Below are 19,948 nucleotides of genomic sequence, written 5' to 3' on the forward strand. Positions count from 1 at the left end.
CTTCAACTAGAATTTTTAAAAAATAAGAACTGTGTCTCCTTGCTGCTCTCCACTGGTGGAGAAATAGTCCTAATTAAATTTCCCGTCTATACCACTTGAAATCCAAATCAAAAGTTATCTAAAAATTTTCCTGGATCTGGAAAGAGGTTAGGTTTCATTCATAAATGCTGAATTTTTTCAGCTGCTGTGCCAAATATGAATTGGCATAGAAAGTTACCCTGGTCTTCTTTCTTTAGAGAAAAAGACTTGGAAAGATCCAGTGTGTTTTTTTAAGGAGAGTGGTTGGTCTAGAGAGGCCATGGAAGGAATCCTGTCAGAATGTGAGTTTCCACCCTTATTTTACACCCTGATGCCATTCTTAGGCCCTTCACTAACTGCACCTCTAATATTCATTGTTCCAGATTTGAAAAGAAATCTCACACAACACAAAATTGGGAGGTGATGGGTTTTGTGTTTGAGAGCATTAATCCCTGCTTGGGTAAAAAGCTAACTAATTTAAAGAAACTGAACTAACTCACTTCTTTATGCATCACCTTTATTAGTTGCAACCCCAAGTTTTCCTTAAAACAGTAATATTTCACTTTTTCTACTTTATATCCATCGAAGACATCCCACCATACTGCATTATTACCCATATTCAATTAAGTACTGCATCTGTACACTTGGATTTTGTTAACATGGATAGAAACTATTAGATCATCTCATTGAGAAAAGATTTTCCTCTGACATCTTGTTGCACCTTGGTTTTCTTGACAAGAGTTTGAGTGAAGGACTATTTCAAAGGTTGATTCTTTTTCCTTTCACAACGCGACCTCGAAATGCCCACACATCCTGCAAATAATACCAAACACAATGAGTTTGTGGGAACTTGGATTTACCTACTCACCGTAAGACAAACATTTCTGGCATCTACAAATGGTTAAATAGGGGGGGGAAAAAGAGCCCTCCACAGTAGTCATAAGGTAGTAAATAAAAACCACATTCTGAGACTCCAATTAATTTACTTGCCAGCATCTAAAATTATGTTTCATAAGCCAGGACAGTGGAACAGTGAGTGCTCGCTCTGTCAGTTTTTCTTTTCTTGGTGTTTGTGTTGATTACAGGTGTTGGAAATGGCTGTTATGTTTGGTCACAATACAGTTTAGTACCCAAGCTCCTGCTGTCGTTGGTGATGTTTGCCTGCCCCATTCTGGGTGATCTTCTCCTGAAAATGATGTCCTAGGCTATTGAATTGGTTTTTTCTTCTTTGTTCCTAATAAGACAATTCAGACATTTTTGCTTATTTTTTAGCAAACAGCAAGGTATGATGGGAAGAACAGTTTCAGAATTGGACCTCGGAAATCCCTGTCACATACATAACTGAAGCCTATCTCTTAAACTTTCCCTTTTCTCATTAAGAGCGTGGTGCCGTCTCGACGGCTCCATTGAGTCTCGTGAAGAAAAGGGGTAGGAATGCGCTTTGTGCCTGCAAAGAACTCTGTAGCAGAAGTTAGTGTTGTTCTTCTAAGCAAACTCCATAAACCATAGCTAGGAGAGTCATGAACTTACTGATTTAGTACAACTCTGACAGACCTCAAACAGAATCTATACATTTTTTTTTCCTGCCTTAAAATTCTATGTGCTGGGTGGAAGCCCCAACTGGCGTAATACCTTGCCTTTGTAGGACATTTAAGTGCTGGACAATGGAAGAAGGCAAGACCTTCCAGAAGGTGCAAATGTCAGGTCAGAGCATCTTCAGATACAGGGATACATTCAGAGATTCTAGAAAGTAAAGGGGTTAAGATGGAGACTGTTGAGCTGGAAAGTTGTTTCAGAAGATAACACCTTGCCACTGGTGTGCGAGTCTCTTCAAAGTACTAAGAGGCCCTGAGTTATTATTACACTCAGTCTACTTGGGCGTCATGTCACCCCCAAAATAGATGATGCATTTATGATTATCTAAGGCACGCTTACCAAATAGGGTCAGCTTCTTGCTTCATGGCCTAAAATATAATCATCTACAGTGCAAATAAGTTTTATTTGCCTTGACTACTAACTTGTTATTGATCAGCAACAGCATGGAATGTTCACTAGTTAAAAACAAATAATCTACAGTGAGGTGTATTAATTAGGCAGGCATATGAAATGCTCTCTTACACCACTATGAGAACCATCAGTGATCTCCCATCTCTACTACATGCAGGCTTTCCTTCAACTCCCAATGCAAACTGACCCAAACACTTGCTTGAGAATTGCTTTCTTTGAGTCTTACTGGAATTCCACACACATACATATTCTCTTCTTCACAAAAAAATATTAAAAAGCAGAGACATTACTTTGCCAACAAAGGTCCATCTGGTCAAGGCTATGGTTTTTCCAGTGGTCATGTATAGATGTGAGAGTTGGACTGTGAAGAAAGCTGAGTGCCGAAAAATTGATGCTTTTGAACTGTGGTGTTAGAGAAGACTCTTGAGAGTCCCTTGGACTGCAAGGAGATCCAACCAGTCCATCCTAAAGGAGATCAGTCCTGGGTGTTCATTGGAAGGACTGTTGCTGAAGCTGAAACTCCAGTACTTTGGCCACCTCATCCGAAGAGTTGACTCATTGGAAAAGACCCTGATGCTGGGAGGGATTGGGGGCAGGAGGAGAAGGGGATGACAGAGGATGAGATGGCTGGATGGCATCACTGACTCGATGGGCATGAGTTTGAGTAAACTCCGGGAGTTTGTGATGGACAGGGAGGCCTGGCGTGCTGTGATTCATGGGTTCGCAAAGAGTCAGACATGACTGAGCGACTGAACTGAACTGAACTGAATGATTTGCAACCCAAACCTTTAACATCTGTGCATTCAGAAGGTCAGTTTGTCCTCCGTTTCCTCACCTGTGATTGTGCTATTTCATCTCATACCTATCTGTTTTGGAGCATGATGGCCTGCATACAACAGGACAGCCCTTAGACTTACAGAATCCAGGTCCCCCACACTAAGGAAACAAGTAGTACAAACAAGCCCCACTGTCGTTTCAGGATGTCTCAGCGATGTTTCTGAAACAAGCTATAAACCCAAGCACTTTATATTTTCAAACTGAACCAGGTAGGAAAAGTATTAAACATCTGAAGAAAAGAAAAAAACGAGATCTTTACCTTGTCATTTCATACAGACATACCTTCAGGCTGGTGGTTTTCTGTCCATAGACTTTACAGACTACCTCTTCCATTTCCTTTCCAACATTTTCCTGATTGGTGCCTTTCAGATCAATGTAGTGACAGTTGGCATCAGCAAAATGGCATGAAATTATCTGTGGAAAGTGAATGACTCATGTTAGAAAAAAAAAAAAAACACCTCATTAACACCATCAGTCAAGCAATGAGGCATCTTTCAGAAAGTTCTGTCACTGAGCATTTGATTTCTAGATTGAATGCTGTTCCCTTGTGTCTTAAATCAGTCTCTCAATAACTCAGCTGCTTTTTTTCCCCAGCTAAAGGCTAACTGAGAAATTGTAAGACATTTTTAACTGTGTAATTTATTATCCAAAGGTATATACGGGGCAGGGAACAGAATTATGTAAGGAAGAAGTCTAACTTTTTAGCATTTGATTTTTGTAATGAGTGAATATTGCCACGTGCTACTAAGGAGTGTATTGCAGGATTTCTCACCATCTCAGTTACAGAAGTTAGTGAAGTTTGTAATGAGTTGTAATGAGGTATTTCCATGGCCACAGATAATGGAGCAAGAAAAACTGAAAAGACCCTGCAAGGGAAAATAACACGTAGACACCCCTCTCCAGTCCAAAGCACAGTTCCAGTCTGATAGCATTCACATAAAATACTCATCTCGTTTCCTTTTGAAGGTAAGATGGAAGTTATTTGGTTCTCCCCAGTCTCGAAGGACTTATAAACAGATCTAACTTGCAAGGTGATAGTTAAAACTCACCTTCCTTGTCACAAGTTAGTTATCTTAGGGTGACTGCACCCATCAGAAGATCTTCCTACAAATTTCTAGACAGTTGAGTCATGACCTTTATTTCCTATGGAAACCCTCGTGCTATGCTAAGCTGTTTTGTAGCCTGAAGCAAAAGGGAAGAAATGTACACTCCTACCTGCAGGCTTTTATGTATTTTTTAATGCTTAGCATTTTCCCAAACCTTAAAGCAGTTAAAAATATTGAAAAATTACAAAGTTAATATATTAAAACACACTATTTCCAGCATAGTGCCTGTACCTCCCCATTTGCACTGTTCTGAGTGTCATGGTAGTGGAAGTTCTAATCTTGTTTATTTTGAGATCATGCTCGTTGTGAAATTTTTTGTTTTCTGCATTGAGTCTTATTTGCAGCACGTGGGATCTTCATCGCAGTGCCCAGCCTCTCTAGTTGTAGCACAAGGGGTTAGTTGTTCTTAGGCATGTCAGATCTTAGGTCCCCAACTAGGGACTGAACCAACTTCCCCCAAATTGCAAGGTGAATTTGTAACCACTGGATCACCAGGTAAGTGCCTCACCATGGACTTTTTGGAACTAATGTTGCTTTATTTTAAATAAGACATTAAGATATTATTTAATTGGATCTCTGAGTTTCTGTTAGCCTCCAAGAGAACTGCCTTCTTGCCTCACGCTCATGTCAGTCCTGTTGAGCCTGGTGGATATCTGAATGAATGGAGGATGAAATCTGACAACTAACCCTCAGCCACAGGGAGACAAGAGGGCTGTTGCGATAAACTGGAAAGCTTCACTCAGCCGCAAAGAAGACACTAATATTTAGTATCAACAGCCATGTCATCCTAGGGAAATGTGAGCCCAGTGCATCATCAAGCTGATGAATTTTAGAGAAGCAAGAAATCTGGGAATTTATGAGAAATTCTGTCAGTTTTTAATGTAAGCACTGATCTCATAAAGCTGAAAACACTCTGAGGCTAAGGACTGAAAAATATGGCCATATCTGATTTCCTGGTGGCCAATTCACACCTTCCTTTCCAATCAATAATATTTTAACCAATAGCAATAATATTACGGACGTTCCCCATCTATGAGCTGTATATTTTCCAAATGTTATTATTTGGTATGTATGTCTGCCTTTGTCTTTTCCTCTGAAAACATGCTGTCAGTTGCCAAGTTACTAAGCTCTCTGTCTGGAGCAGTTCCAAGAATGTCCACTAGTGATGGCATCCTAAGGTCATCTGGCTTCTTACTGCTGTAAGCAACAAAGGACGAGGGAGACAAAAATATTTCCTGGAAAATGCACCAGACTAAAGGGCAGCTGAGTTAAAAGTTACAAATCCTGTAACTTTTCATGTATTGGGATACATTTCTTCCTCATGCATTCATCTTCAAACAGTGCTATGATGTGAACGTGTACCTTCCGGAATCCTTGACTTTTGTTCCGACCGGATCCATGGATGAGCAAAGGGTGAAAGAAAACGGTGTCTCCCTTCTCCATCACCAAGTGCACCCGGGCGTTGTTTTTGTCATAGTCCTGGATCCCGTGGAACATGATGTTGACTCCTCCCTAAAAACACGAGAGAAGCTAAGTCCAAAAGTGACGAAGCCAGGAATTAAAATTCTTATCAATGATTCATCACGGAAAACAAAGCTCCTCTAAGTTCTTACAAGAGAAAGAGACAAATTAGATTTTTAAAAAATTATTTACACCAAAGTTTCTCAGTTTACTGGTTTTAGAAAGCCATGAGTTGTTAAAATCAGAGATTATTTTAGACTGGATGAAAAATTGGAATTTCTACCTACTGTTCATTACTGAATGATAACTGAAGACCCAGATCAGCTTTGCATTTTGTGGAAATGTAGGAGATCACCTTCCCTGGTAAGCCCATATTCATTCTTTCCCAGCATACTCTTCTCCTCACCTGGAACTTGCATCAGCCATTCCTCTATTGCTCAGAAGTATCTCTTGAGAAGCTAACTCAGAGAGAGGCTCCTCTCCCCAAGTAAGAGAGAGAAAGTACTCAGTATTTCTGAGCTCAAAACCCACTCATGTTACATCCAGAGTAAAGAAAATAAATTAAAATGTTACATTTTAAATTATTTCAACCCCTGTTTTCACTGCACACAAAGAAAAAAAAAAAACCCACAACTTTGTTTTCAAACTATTTTCAAAGTTAATTATTGCATTAGCTAATGGTTATATCTTTTATGAAAAAACCTAAAATGAGAAGCTTGCAAGCCTTTTTGGGTCTTGGGCAGTCTCCTATTTCCTTTCCTAAGACTATCCCAAACCCATATTCCTTTGGGGGAATGACTACTTCCTGACTGTACTGTGGTGAGTCTTTGCCTCATGCCCAGAGTGGATATTTGAGCAAGATAACACCATCTAATCTCCCATTGCAGCACTTAGCACTAAGCCCTGAAACGTGTGTGTGTGTGTGTGTGTGTGTGTGTGTGTGTTTGCTGAGTGGTTTGTCTGAACTTAGTCCCTAACCAGGGACTGAACCCACGCATTTCACAGTGAAAGCTTGGATTCCTAAGCACTAAACTACCAGGGAAGTCCCAATATTCTTAATATCCTGCAGAACCATGTGCATTCTATCTGCCTTAACAAAAGGTGCTCTTCCATCCTGACCATCATTATGGGATTTTGAGACCTTATTGCCTTACATCTAAAACACAAATTAAGAGTCTGCTCTCTTGTTTCTCTGCCTCTGGACTCCTACAGCTGCAATACATATACTGTGCCAGACCACAAGGTTATTGTCCTTGAAAAAATGATTTGATCGCCTCAATCATGGGCCCCAGAGCATTGACTGGCTAAATTGATAAACCGTGGAACAGCCTGGTAATGGAATACTGCTCAGTTCTCCCCAGAACCTGTCTCTGCTGGTCTCTCCAGGTGGAAGCAGATGATCCTCTTCTTCACTGAGAGAGCAACCAGTCAGTGTGTAAGATTCACTTGGTATACACATCTGATGTTACAGTGTTTGTGTCTTATGTCTTCTGTTAGGCTTTATAATCTCAGATCTTTTATAACATCAACAAAGTCCACCACTTTGGTTGGCCTTCAAGCACTTGTTGAAAGAACGGAGGTAATCATTTTATCTGACATCCTGGAATTTTCCCTGATCCTCATTTTACATCCCAGAACAATGTTTCTCTAAGAAAGGAAATGTCATCTTACTGGTAAAGCTCCTCATGTGTGTGTGAGTGCTGAGTCACTTCAGTCATGTCCGACTCTTTGCAACCCTATAGGTCGTAGTCTGCTAAGCTCCTCTGTCCATGGGATTCTCCAGGCAAGAATACGAGTACTGGTATGAAATCAAAACAATCAAATCTGATCAAAACTCAGCCATCTAGCAGACTTACCTCCCACTGGGGATAATCATGGGGTTTCAAGGGGCCTTTGTGTGTCCCCGGCAGCACAGCCAGACAGCCGTTGTTCCGGTCAATGTGCTCCATGGCTGTCCAGGCACAAACGATGCTATTGCTGGGCCTGAACGGGAAATAGTGCAGATCCTGGTGCAAGGGATGACGGGATGTCTTCTTGCCTGAAACAGAATCTGTTGCTAAATAAACTCAAGTCTCAGAATTCTTCTCTGCCTAAAAAACCAAAACAGTGACCTATCCTTGCAAAAACCAAATGAGACAATGCTGAAGAAAACCAGCCTGTAGAAATAAGCACCAAATTAGAAGACTGAATCAGCACAATGACTCGATCCTCTAATTCTTTCTGGATTTCTGGTAGCTGAGGACTACTTACACTGTTTTCTAGCAATCTGTACATATGTTGTGCTTTATACCTTCCCAGCTCTGGTTTGGGCATAGAGCTTAGTATATACCCAAAACAGATTGACTAATTAAAGAGAGTGGTCATATCTGAGATCCTGTGATAGCCTTCTAAGTGACTGATATAAAAAAATGATTCATTAATTAACTAAATAAATAAATAGAAGGACTCCCCCAAATGGGAATTGGAATGGTTCTAGCAAGCTAGAACCATTTGCTGTACAATCACTGTGGAGAACCAGAGATACTATGTCCACATTCACAGTCTCCCCTAGGATTGCCTTCTGAATGTGGTTCCCCAGGCCACATGATCTCTTCACACAGGACACCCAGGGAGGGAAAGGCCTGCTGATGTTAGGCTACAGGCTTAGCACATAAACCTCTCTTGGAGAGGACAGAGACAAATTAGAACCGTATCAAAGATCTCTAAGATCCTACCACTGATACAGCTGAATTTCTCAGTGTGGCCCAAGAGCCATCTGCATTAGCATCTCTGAGTATGGTTAATAAAATGCAGATTCCTAGGTTCTATTTTCTGAATCAGTCTCTCTAGGAGGGAGGGCTTAGAAGCTAGATTTTATCAAGCACAGGGAATTTTAAAAATAGCTATGGAATGTGATATATAAGTTCAGTTTTAAATTTGTTAGTAATAATACTTTCTTCAGATCAAGAAGGCAAAGTCCACACTCTCATGCATGGGTAAGAGTGGGTAACAAAGCTTAGCGATGTTGAATATTAAGGGATAGAGTGACAGTTGTGTTTTATTAAACTGCATCTTCTAGAAGCCATTTGTCTATAGTTCCAGCAATAACCCTACAGTTAACATCGACATCACTATTATACTTCAGTGTTGTTATGATGTAAGCTATATTATGACTTAAAGTACATACATTCATTTATGCAAAGTTTAGCAGTTGTGCCTTTGCTATTTGTTAGACTATAACCTTACTTTAATTAAACATTTTCTTTTTTTGTTTGCTTATATTATTTTGTTTTTGCTTTCCTTTTAAAAATAAGAACTCTTACCAGAATCTGGAGGTTTGTTTATCAGCATTGTATGCATGGCCATAATATTGGGTCCAGTGAAGCACTCCACATATTTCAGAATCTAAGGGAAAAGGAGGAAAAAAGTTCATGGCAAGTCAGATGCACAAGCATGAAGCACAAAGTACATCTATCTATACTAGAATCCATTTGGCAGTCATTTAAATCAGTCAATATTTCACAACCTTGCAAATAAACCATGGAAAGGTCAGCAACTGGAAATCATTGGAAATTTACAACACACTGAATTAAACAGGCTTTTTGGAACTAGCTAGAAACATAAGTGCTTCTTCTACAAGAGACTTGCACTTCTGTGAAATACCACATGCAAAAGGCAGTAATACCCTTCTTTGCACTAAACTGTTGGCCATTGCCCGGTGAGAAGGCAGCTTGTTTTTCCTTCACAGAGATTCTTGTAAGAGGGACCCAGAAAGGTCCCAACAGGTTTGCAGCTGTCATGAATCACCATGAGGGAAGGAGAACAGGCACTCAGAGGGTGCTTCACAATCAACGTGGTCATTAATTCAACAACTCTTTCCTGAGTCTCTGAACCAGGCAGAGTGACAGCAACTGGGGACACAACAGTGAACAAAATAACCAGGTTGCTGCCTTCATTGAGTTTATACACTGGTGGGAAGAAAGATGTTAAACATGTAATAACATGGGCCGCTGAGATTGAAGCCCAGCTATGAGGAATAAGCTGCAGTGGGAGCATCAGACCCCCTAGAAAGGACTCTACATTGCATGCCTCCACCTGCTAGGGGCTTTCTGTCTACATTATCTTGGTGAAGCCTCACAAGAATCCCTGAAAATTAATGCCTTTATCCACTAATAAATCCTTTGAAATGAAAACCCCCAAGAATAACATGCCCAATAACATGCCCAAGTTGGCAGAACCAGTTAAATGAAAAAGGTGATATTCAAACTCTAATTCTGCCTGACTCCAAAGGGGAAAAAAAAAAAAACACATTTTACAGCTTTCTCACTGTTTGATCTCTTGTATGTAAGGAATATAGGGAATTTGAGTATGAGACACTTGAAATGTTACAAAATTCCCAAGAGTCAGGTCTAATGCTTGTTTTTTAAATAAGGCATTTGTTTTGTCATTTTGGGGATATATTAAAAAGTGACAAAAAGCTGCTATTTCTTTTTTTAAAATTTTGATTGGGGTATAGTTGATTTATAATGTGTTAGTTTCAGGTATACAGAAAAGTGAATCTGTTATACCCACTCTTTTTAAGATTCTTTTCCCATATAAGTCATTACAAACTATTGAGTAGAGTTCCCTGTACCATATGGTAGTCGTTACTAGTTGTGTTTTTTATAAGCAGTTTATATATGTGTCAATCCCAATCTTCTAATCTACCCTTCCTAGACTGTTATTTCCTAAACCATCATCATTCAGAAGCCATCCTCAGCTTTTCTGTCCTGCTATGCAGAACTTCCCAAGTACATTAAGTCTTTATTCTCCCTAAGTCTTATCTGAGTCTTATTCTGATTAGTAATGTTCTTGAAATCTGGTGCTGGTTCATTTTTCCAGTACAGATTAAAATAAATACCTAGCTATTAGAAGAATGTCTACCTCCTAAAAATCATTGGACGAACCACCAGACACATGGTTCCCAAGTTACAGAGGTAGGAACATCCCAATAGAGCTTCATCTACCACACGTTGCCTATGATTTCCTGCCATTTATCCTGATCCACTCACATAGCCTCCATTTCTGTAACAGGACTTGAGGTTGGGAAAGATGTATGGCTGGGAGGGGCCACTTCCCCTTCCATTCCCAACCCAAGGGGCCAGACCTCCCAGGTGGCTCAGCTGTGCAGTCTGTCTTCATGAATCAGACTTTCTAACAGCACTTGGGGTTATAAGTTCTAGTAAGTACTTTGTGCAAAATGTCCTTTAAAACCATATAAATAAATGGTTGTTTATTATTTACAGTCATGAACTGTAGTACATATATGCAATGGAATACTATGCAATAGATTATGAAATACAAAGTAGATCCATAGATACCAATAGGGAAAGACATCTCATATGTATGTACTACCAGTGGAAAAAACAAGACAAGGTGACAAACAGGATGTTCCCTGTTACAAAAAAGGGTGGAGTTATACAAATATGCTTGATTATATGTGAAACAATTCTAGATGAATACATAAAACTGAACAGTGAGTGGTGCTGGGGGTCAGAGAATCTGCTTTTCATTTCCTATCCTTCCATGGTATTTGGATATTTTTTCAAATATGAACTATTCTTAAAGAATAATTTTTTTTAAAACTAGCTTAAATTTAAAAACAAACTGACACTTCTACTGACCAGATTCATAAAACAAATTGAAAAATATACAATGTACAATAAGTAAATCTCAACACTTTGATCCCTGTGGACATGGCTGTATGGAGTATGAGAAAGGCTTTCTACTCTACCACAGAATTCCTGCTTTTCTTCAAAAACAGTAAAATTATGAGCAGGATTTCTCAGTCTTGGAACTACTGGCATTTTTGGCTGCATAATGCTTTGAGTGAGGAAGGAGCTATTCTGTACATGATAGCATCCCTGGAACCTGCAGCAGCATCCAGACCTCTAAACATGAGAAGCCATCATCCCTCCTGCCTGCCAACCAAAGATGTCTCCAGACAGTGCTGAATGTCTGCCTCTGATTGGGAATCACTGCTTTAGGTCTCCAGTATGAAGGGGAAAGATAACATTAAAAAAACAAGAAAAAATAGAAGATTTCAGAGGCAGGCATGCAGATGGGCTATTAGCTTAAAGAGAAAGAAAGCACAGGAAGATCTTGAACCTCAGGGAGGGTGCAGTATCTGAAGAGTTCCTCATCTTCTTGGAAATCCTGGACCTTGGAAATCATTTTCTCACTTGGCACATATTCTGATTTTGGGATGGTGACATCTCTCATCACCAACAATCCGAATGGTTTCACCTCCTCTCTGCAGATTCTTTCAAACTCATTCCTAGAAAATTCATTGGTAAATGATGTCAGTACCGAAGGTGCTAAGCATCTGCCTGGCCTTCCCCTTGTTCTGTGGAAAGACTCGAAGACTTGGGAGTGGTTTCTCTGCACTAAGTGATCCTCAATCCTATGTCAAATAGTTCTGATGACAGGAAGGATTAAATGGCCAACTCAGAAGTGCCTGCCTCCTAACTGTGGAGTTGAAAATCGCCACCAGAATTAGAATATTCCTTAGCTTAGTGGACCAGTGGGGAAATATTTGTGATTTGGTTTCATCAGAACAAAACAGCAAACACTTCCCTAGCATCACCATGCACCAGGCCCTGTTCAAAGAACTCTGTATCCACTTTACCTGTTTAGTCCTAAAAACCATTCTAGGACATAAGTACTGTTAATTTTCCCCATTCTGCAGATATAGAAACAGGCATGGAAAAGTTAAGGAAATTGCCCTACACCTACAACATTACCTGAAGAGGCTGAGATTAAAGCCACTCTGGCTCAAACCCAGGTTCTAACAAGCCACTTCCTAACAAACCTGATCCCTGAAAAATATCTGAACACTTACAAGGTAATCCTACCCATAGTCCCACTGCACACACTGAATACACATTCCTCTTATATAATAAAGTGTTGGTTAGCACCTAAAACGTTGAATATCAGCATCAGACACCAAATTTTTAATGATAAGAAATCCATTTTCTTCATAGAATTTTCTCTGTTCTAGGCTTAGAACATTATTCTCCCGAGTATACCTAAAGGAGGAAAAAAAGTCTCAAATAAATCCAGTTTAAAAATCATAACCTAACATTATGTATCAAGAACCTGAGAAATGTTTGTAATCTTCCACCAAGTATTTCTAAGACTTTAAGGAAATAATCTGAATTTTTTTTAAGTTTTAAATCTAAAGCAGTAATTACTGTCACTAAGAAATAGAATAATTAACTGATTGTATCATATCCATTCATGTGATATGACAATGTTAAAAATGAAGAACATAGTTATTAAATTAAGGACATTGCTTATTAAATTAAGATTTGATGACAGTGATGTAAAACCAAGACACTATTTGTTTCAAAAAAAAACTATAGAGAAATACAGGAAAAATATTTAACAGTGACTTCCTTAATAGAATGGCATTATAGATGATTTTTTTTAATTCCTCCTATTTCTCTGATTTTAAAATTTGTTCTGTAATGAATACATATGGTTTATCAAACAGGAAACAAATTTAATACATTTTGTGTTTTTAATTGTTTGGTTCATGCATTCACAGAAGAAATCAAACAAAAATCTAAATAAGTGTATAGAACACACACAAACTCAAATCACCCTGTCCCTTCCTCTGGTTTGGAATTGCGACTCTATGAGAATAGTCCATGGAGATCAATGTCTTCCACTTCAAAGGTGACTTCAGGATAAACCAGTGATGCTAACTGAGACATCAGGGTGACCAAACAACAGGATAATTTAAATGAGATTTACCATGCCTGAATTTTACAAAATAAGCTTATGCACTTTCTAACATTTTTACTTCTTTCTAAAATTTAAAATACATATAGGAAAAGTCTTTGTCTTCAAAAATTTCCAATTAGAAAAAGTCCTGGATTGGAGGACTTGTATAATAAATTCTCATCATGCAACCTGTGTTTTATATCCTAGTTACCATGGAGGGGGGGAACCTTTATATACATTGTATGGTTAAGAATTAAAATTATATCTACTTACTGGAATTGTTGAGGCTGGAAACTGGCTGGGGAACCAGTCCTTGAAGTGGGGTGAGCTATCTAGGATGTGATTTAAGGCAAATCAAATGAAGTCTAGGCATCAACCTATCTAGTATCAACCCACCCTGGATTGATTTTCACAAGGGAAGACCAGCCCTACACAGTCATCAAGCACACTGACTATACACATACACTTCAATGCACTGCTCCTTAGATCGTTTCATTTCACAATAGCCTAAGGAGGTGCCTGGAAGCCAAGAGCTGTATTATTCCAACTGCATAGAGCAGAAACCCTTGGCTGGGTTCAGGGTTCACTTACAGGTCCAAGGTCACCCAGCTGAAAACAACTGAGCTGAGACTTGACCGACACTGTATTCATATTTTCCTTCTATATTATTCCCCCTGAGTATTTCTTCCACCAAACTACTGAGTGAATAAAAATGCAAAGACTCTATTCTAGAAATAAAGAGAAATGTGCTGTTCGGAAGAGGTATTTAGCTTAGTGGGAGCCTAGTCCAAAACATTAGAAACAGTTTGGCTGGTCATTTAAAAAAAAAAAAAAAAAAAAGTATGGAAGATGTTTGCCAACCCTGGTTCAAGACTAAAGGCTATATTGCTTTAGTGGAGTGCCTCTCTGTAAAGCACTGGATTCTCAGATGAAGTGGGTATGGTGGGTGTCAGATTCTCCTGGAGAACTTTTTCAAACCCCTACTAGAGTTCAAGCTCCAAAATTCTTCCCCCAGTAAAAAATCACTGTGGTAGGACTGGATTGTATCTTTCAGTTGTATTGAGGTTGGAAAATACTTGGAGAACTAGTGGGGTAAAGAAACACTAGTGTCCTTAGATGTAAGATCTGCAGTGATATAGCCTTTCACAGGCCTCTGAATTACCTATGGTTTCTCAAAAGAAAAAAAAAAGGTCCATAAAATAAACAATGACTCCAAGAAAAATATAATTCGCATACTAGAGTATCATTTTAAATATCTTAAAGAACTAAAAAGTTCCTTCTAGTTTTCTTTTCTATGTAGTTATCACAGATGATTGTCTTAGTATTGGGGGGTTTTTTCTTCTCATTTTTTCCATTGTTTCTTTTGCTGAAAGAGTTATTTTCAGAATGTCACTTCTTATAAACATGCTTTTTGAATGCTGTCTGTATGTAACTAGAGACAATATAATAATCAAGGAGATGAAAATTCCCTGGCATCCCAGTGGTTAGGACTCAGCACTCTCTCTCTGGAGGGCCCTGGTTCACTTAGCTGTTTGGGGAACTAAGATCCCACAGGCATCACAGTGTGGAAAAATAAGTCAAGGAGGAGGCAGGCCAGGAGTCAGAATTACTAGCTGTGGTCTGTTTTCCCCGAGGGAGAGAGTTAACTTCTTTGTCAGATGTTCTCAGCAAACTGTGGCTGCCAGGACAGTCCAGACATCAGTCTTCCAGTTCTTTTCTCCTCTCTCCTACTCCTGCATTATGGTTTTTATTTTTGTTGTGGTTGTTCTTGGAGAATATTTTTAATACGTGTCAATGTTTACAAAGCTAATAATTATTTACCATGTTTCCTATATGTTAGTAAACCTGGAAAAAAATGGAGGCAAAAATCTGTACCATACTGCATGGTCCTAACTGTGTAATTATGCAATTATGTAAATACATGGAAATAAACATGCCAAACTGTTTGCAAATAATGACCTGTAAGAAGTGCAGTTATGGGTGATATTGATTTTCTTATTTGTGTTTATCTGCATTTAAAAACTACACTGTAGGACATCCCTGGCGGTCCAGGGGTTAAGACTGCGTTCCAGTGCAGGGGGTGTGGGTGGGATCCCTTGTCTCAGAGCTAAGAGCCCACCTGCCTCACCGCCAAAAATCCAAAACATCAAAAAGAAGCAGTATTGTCACAAATTCAACAAAGACTTTAGAAATTGTCCACATCCAAAAAACCTTTATCAAACTAGACTGTGATACTTTATAAAAACTAGACTGTGATACTTCAAAAATCATTCCTTATTTCAGAATCCACCTCTCTTAAAATGAATTAAGGTTAGGAAGAAACTGCCACAAAATTTCTAGTAGTTTGTTTAAGCCTAAACCACATCCTTATTCCCTGAAACACCAGGGGGAGCTGTCCAGTACTCAGAGACACTCACCACTTCTGGATCCACAAATTTAAATGTATTCAAATGAAAACTTCAGTGCCTTAACTGAACTAGTCATATTTCAGGTGTTCATAGCCACATGTGGCTACCATATTGGACAGTGCTGGCACAGAACATTTCCACCATCATAGGAGCTTGTATTGGTGCTGTTCTAGGAAACAGATATGGAAAAAACCAACTCTGACCTCCATACTATTAAAGCTAAGTCCAGTATGATCAGAATATTAAATTTAAGGTACTCCCTGGCAGTCCAGTGGTTAGGGCGTAGTGCTTCCACTGCAGCAGACATGGGTTCAATCATTGGATGGGGAACTAAGATCCCACATGTCATGCAGCTAGGGCTCCCCCCCAAAAAAAAGAAAAACCCACACAATTAAAATTTGAAAGTGGTAACAACCTGACCCAGAAACCTTAATCTAGTTCCAATTATATCTGGTCCCAGTATATTTGTGGTTTTCACAACTGAACTTGTATCAGAACCAAGCGAAACTAGTTTGCTGGTCCCATGGCCCTGTATGTTGATACCACAGGTCTGAGAAGAGCCTGAGGTCCTTCATTTCTACCAAGTACCCAGGTGGTGCCGATGCTGCTGGCCTTGGGACCACGCTTTGACAGCCACTATGTGCCTTAAATGACTTTTATCAGGAGTTTTAACCTCTAACCTCAATTGTTTTCTCACGTGTAAAATGAGATGATAGCGTCACCTGTGCTGTGCCTAGTTGCTCAGTTGTGTCTGACTCTTTGACACCCCATGGACTGTAGCTCACCAGGCTCATCGGTCCGTGGGGATTCTTCAGGCAAGAGTACTGGGATGGATTGCCAATCTTCCTCCAGGGGATCTTCCCAACCCAGGAATCGACCCCAGTTCTCCTGCATTGCAGGTGGATTCTTTACCTTCTGAGCCACCAGGGAAACCACAGTCACCTAAGTTCCCTTTATCAGTTTGTGGATGGGATTTTAAATTTACAGTGGTTTTGATTGGAACTCATCTGGAAGAACAACAGTGAAATTAAAAGGAACAGCCACTAGAATCGACTTTAAGAAAAATTTCAGGATCCTGAATACAGCAGAGCAGAGGCTAATCAGGTCACTTAAAGAAAAAGCAAACAATCAAATCCCAGCCCGTGTTGGCGCCCTGAATGAGATCACTGAACACGCAAAACCAATTCTGTAAAGCAAGTTGATTTCTGAGTCCCACAGTGACCTCTCTCTGGATCCAACACCGGTGGCTCACAGATTGACTTGGGGTTAATTTCAGAAGGCCTGACTAGGAGCGGACACAGGACACCCAGCCCTTCTCCAGGAAACAGTGTAAGCTTCACCGGGCTCGCCTGGAGAAGGAAGAGCTGGGGGGCAGCTCCAGCCCGAGAGGACCCCTCTGCTCCTCCAGGTGGCTCTGCACCCCTGGCTATGGTCTCTGTCTCTAGGCAGCCCCACGATCAGGCATGGTCAAATAGAGAAAGTGATAGGGCAGCAGAGAGTCGGCCTGCTTGGACTTCCAACCGTCCCCTCCCAAAGTCGGGAACAGAGGCCCTGAGAGGGTCCGGAAGGCTGCAGCGATGCCAACTCCGACACCAAGTCACTGGAGCCAGCAGTCCCAGACCCACCAGGCAGACAAGTCCCCTCTTGGGCCTTGGGGGATGCACCTGTCCTCGCCCCCCAGCGCCTGGAAGAGATGTGACCATCACAAGGACAGGTGGTAGGAGCCAGGAGCCAGGAAAAGTCAGCCGGGAGGTTGTATGATGCACCCTGAAACCCACCACTTTCCCAGCTCGAACGCCGTGCTCCCAAAGGATACAATGGTCCCGGTCAAGCAGCCATCGAGGTGGCACAGCAGGATGCGCAGGCGGGAGGAGGTGCGGTTCTGGTCCATGGCCTCTCGGGGAACACCTGGCCCCTGGAGGTAGGTTGTTTTTAACTCTGCTACCGGCCCCGCCTCCACGTGGCTCCTGCTCAGCCAAGGCCTTGGGGCTAAAGAAGCTGCCACCTCACAAGTCAGCCAAGGCACGTCAGTTTGTTCTAGAAGATCCTGAAGACCATATCTGTCACACAGAGCAGGAAACTAGTCCCCAGGAGCTCAGTCACTGGGTTAGGATCCCCCAGGAAGAAAGCATGCCAGAACATAACTCATGCTCAGCTACATATTTCTATTTGTTTTATTCATGAGAATCCTTCTACTAAGCTGCTGAAGGAATGAAAATTCTAAGAAGTAACGTGTGCTTTCCAGAAGAGATGTTCAATTTACTGGAAATTCAGTCTGAATTACTAGAAAGTTTGGTCATTTAAAAAAAAAAAAAAAGGTGTACAACATAAATGATTCTATGAAATGCTCTAGTATAATTTTGGGAGTAGCCTCTCAGCATGCCAGATCTTAGTTTGGTGACCACGGATTGAACCCGTACAGTGGAAGCGGGGGAGCCCTAAACACTAGACAGCCCTGGAATTCCCTAATTTGAAATTTAGGGAAGAGCTTGAATTTTTTTTTTTAATTCATTGAGTCTGGGGATGAGTATACTTGAAACCAGCACCACCGTCAAAGACAGTTTCCTTCCACAGTTCTTCATCTCATTATTTTGTGTGTGTGTGTGTTGGGGTGTGTTAAGAACACAACATAAGATCTACCTTCTCAGCAAATGTTAAGTATAGAATGAAGCATTGGTAGTTCCATTGTTAATCCCACGTTTACCTTGCACGACTGAAACTTTGTACCAGTGAACCCACCTCTCCAATTCTCCATCTCCTGGTAACCATCATTCTCTGTGCTTCTATGGGGCTGACTTTTTTTTTTTTTTTTTTTTTTTTTGAGGCTGACTCTTTTAGATTCCACATACAAAGAGTATCATGTAGTATTTATCCTTCTGTGCTTAGCTTATTTCATTTAGCCTAATACTTTCAGGGTATATCCACATTGTCACAAATGGCAGGATTTTCTTTTTTATTAGAGCTGAACAGCAATTTCATTGTATTAATATGTATATACCCTGTCTTCTTTACCCAGTATCCATCAGTGGAAACTTAGTTTCTTTCTACATCTTGGCTATTATCATAATGCTGCAGTGAACATGGAGGTGTAGGTTATTTCTTCAAGATCTTGATTTCAATTCATTTAGATAAATCCCTAGAACTGGGATTGCTGGATCATATGTTAGTTCTGTTTTTAATTTTTTGAGGTACCTTTATAGTGTTTTCCATAGTGGCTGTAAAAACTAGAAATTCTTTCTAGAAGATCTCTTTTATTGTTTTTAAATTTATTTATTTTTTAATTGAAGGATGAATGCTCTTCAGAATGGTGTTGGTTTCTGCTAAACATCAGCATGAATCAGCCATAGGTACACATATGTCCCCTTGTACTTGATTTCTTCTTATTGCTGAATCCTTAATCCTGTTGTACAGATATACCACGTTTATTTATCCATTCATTGGTTGATGGACATTTGAGTAGTTTCTACCTTTTGCTATTTTAAATAATACTGCTATGAACATTCTTGTGCACGTTTTTGTGTGGGCCTGTTTTCATTTCTGTTGGGTAGATACCTAGATGTAGATTTGGGGGATCATACAGTAACTCCATGTTTAACTCCTGAGCAACTTTCACTTTATAGCTGAAGTGTTCACTTGCATGTCTGTCTCCTTCAGTACTCTGAGGTCTCTTGAAGAAGTTTCTACTTTGTTCATCCCTGAGATGGTCTCTGCCACCAAACTGATGCTTCATAAATGTCTCAATAAACATTAATCAATAAAATTACTCTAGCATAGGGCATTAAAAGGAAACATTTCTGAGCTCATTTCAATGGGCTGTTCATAAGAAGGTACCCACACAGGGATCTGAAATTTCCAAGTTTATGTATCTCTGGGTTCAGGGTCTTTCTGAAGCAGCAGACATGAATTCTGTGGTATGTTTGTGGTTGTCTTAGAGGGCACCCAAGATGGCCTTAATGTTCCCCTCAGTTTTAATGAACTTTAGACAAACTTCTTTTTGATTATAAGCCCCTGACATCCCTTTTTAAAAGAATATTTAATTTAGAAAACATGCACTTTTAATTCTTACTCTTCAGCTTTGAAATGTATGCATATCCTCTAACCTCTTCCCAGATATCCAAGCCAGGAAGACTTTCTTCAGGACCAGGGAATCATGTTTTTAAAATGAAAACCCCAAAAGAAATGACGTTTTCACCCTCCGTGGGAGGTTAAGCACTTGACTTTAGCAGGCACTTAATTCCAATCGTGACAGCCAGTTAGCACACTCAGGTGGCCTACAATTCCCCATATGCATGCCTGTGTGCTAGGTCACTTCAGTTGTGTCCGACTCTTTGCAACCCTATGGACTGTAGCCCACCAGGCTCCTGA

At 40.2% G+C, this 19,948-nt stretch overlaps 1 protein-coding gene across 1 annotated transcript; it reads right to left on the reverse strand.

Annotated features, from left to right (window-relative positions):
• Positions 1 to 505: 505 nt before the first annotated feature.
• Positions 506 to 12,474, reverse strand: PHYH (phytanoyl-CoA 2-hydroxylase). Its single transcript, XM_065919574.1, has 7 exons — positions 12,365 to 12,474; positions 11,556 to 11,724; positions 8,732 to 8,813; positions 7,286 to 7,467; positions 5,331 to 5,480; positions 3,145 to 3,276; positions 506 to 831 (listed from the first exon to the last, which is right to left on the reverse strand). Exons 2-7 carry the CDS (start codon positions 11,667 to 11,669, stop codon positions 778 to 780), a joined length of 714 nt encoding a protein of 237 aa, XP_065775646.1. The 5' UTR covers positions 11,670 to 11,724; positions 12,365 to 12,474; the 3' UTR covers positions 506 to 777.
• Positions 12,475 to 19,948: the final 7,474 nt, after the last annotated feature.

This window comes from Muntiacus reevesi, chromosome 2 (genome assembly GCF_963930625.1).
Source record: "Muntiacus reevesi chromosome 2, mMunRee1.1, whole genome shotgun sequence".
Classification (NCBI taxonomy): domain Eukaryota; kingdom Metazoa; phylum Chordata; class Mammalia; order Artiodactyla; family Cervidae; genus Muntiacus; species Muntiacus reevesi.

Excerpts from the sequence above, each read along its gene's own strand:
- PHYH (XM_065919574.1), bottom strand. The coding sequence starts at position 11,669 with ATGAGAGATGTCACCATCCCAAAATCAGAATATGTGCCAAGTGAGAAA. Across the intron at positions 5,481-7,285 it reads ATGATTATCCCCAGTGGGAG|GGAGGAGTCAACATCATGTT; the intron begins GTAAGTCTGCTA and ends TCGTGTTTTTAG. Across the intron at positions 3,277-5,330 it reads AAAGTCAAGGATTCCGGAAG|ATAATTTCATGCCATTTTGC; the intron begins GTACACGTTCAC and ends CACTTTCCACAG.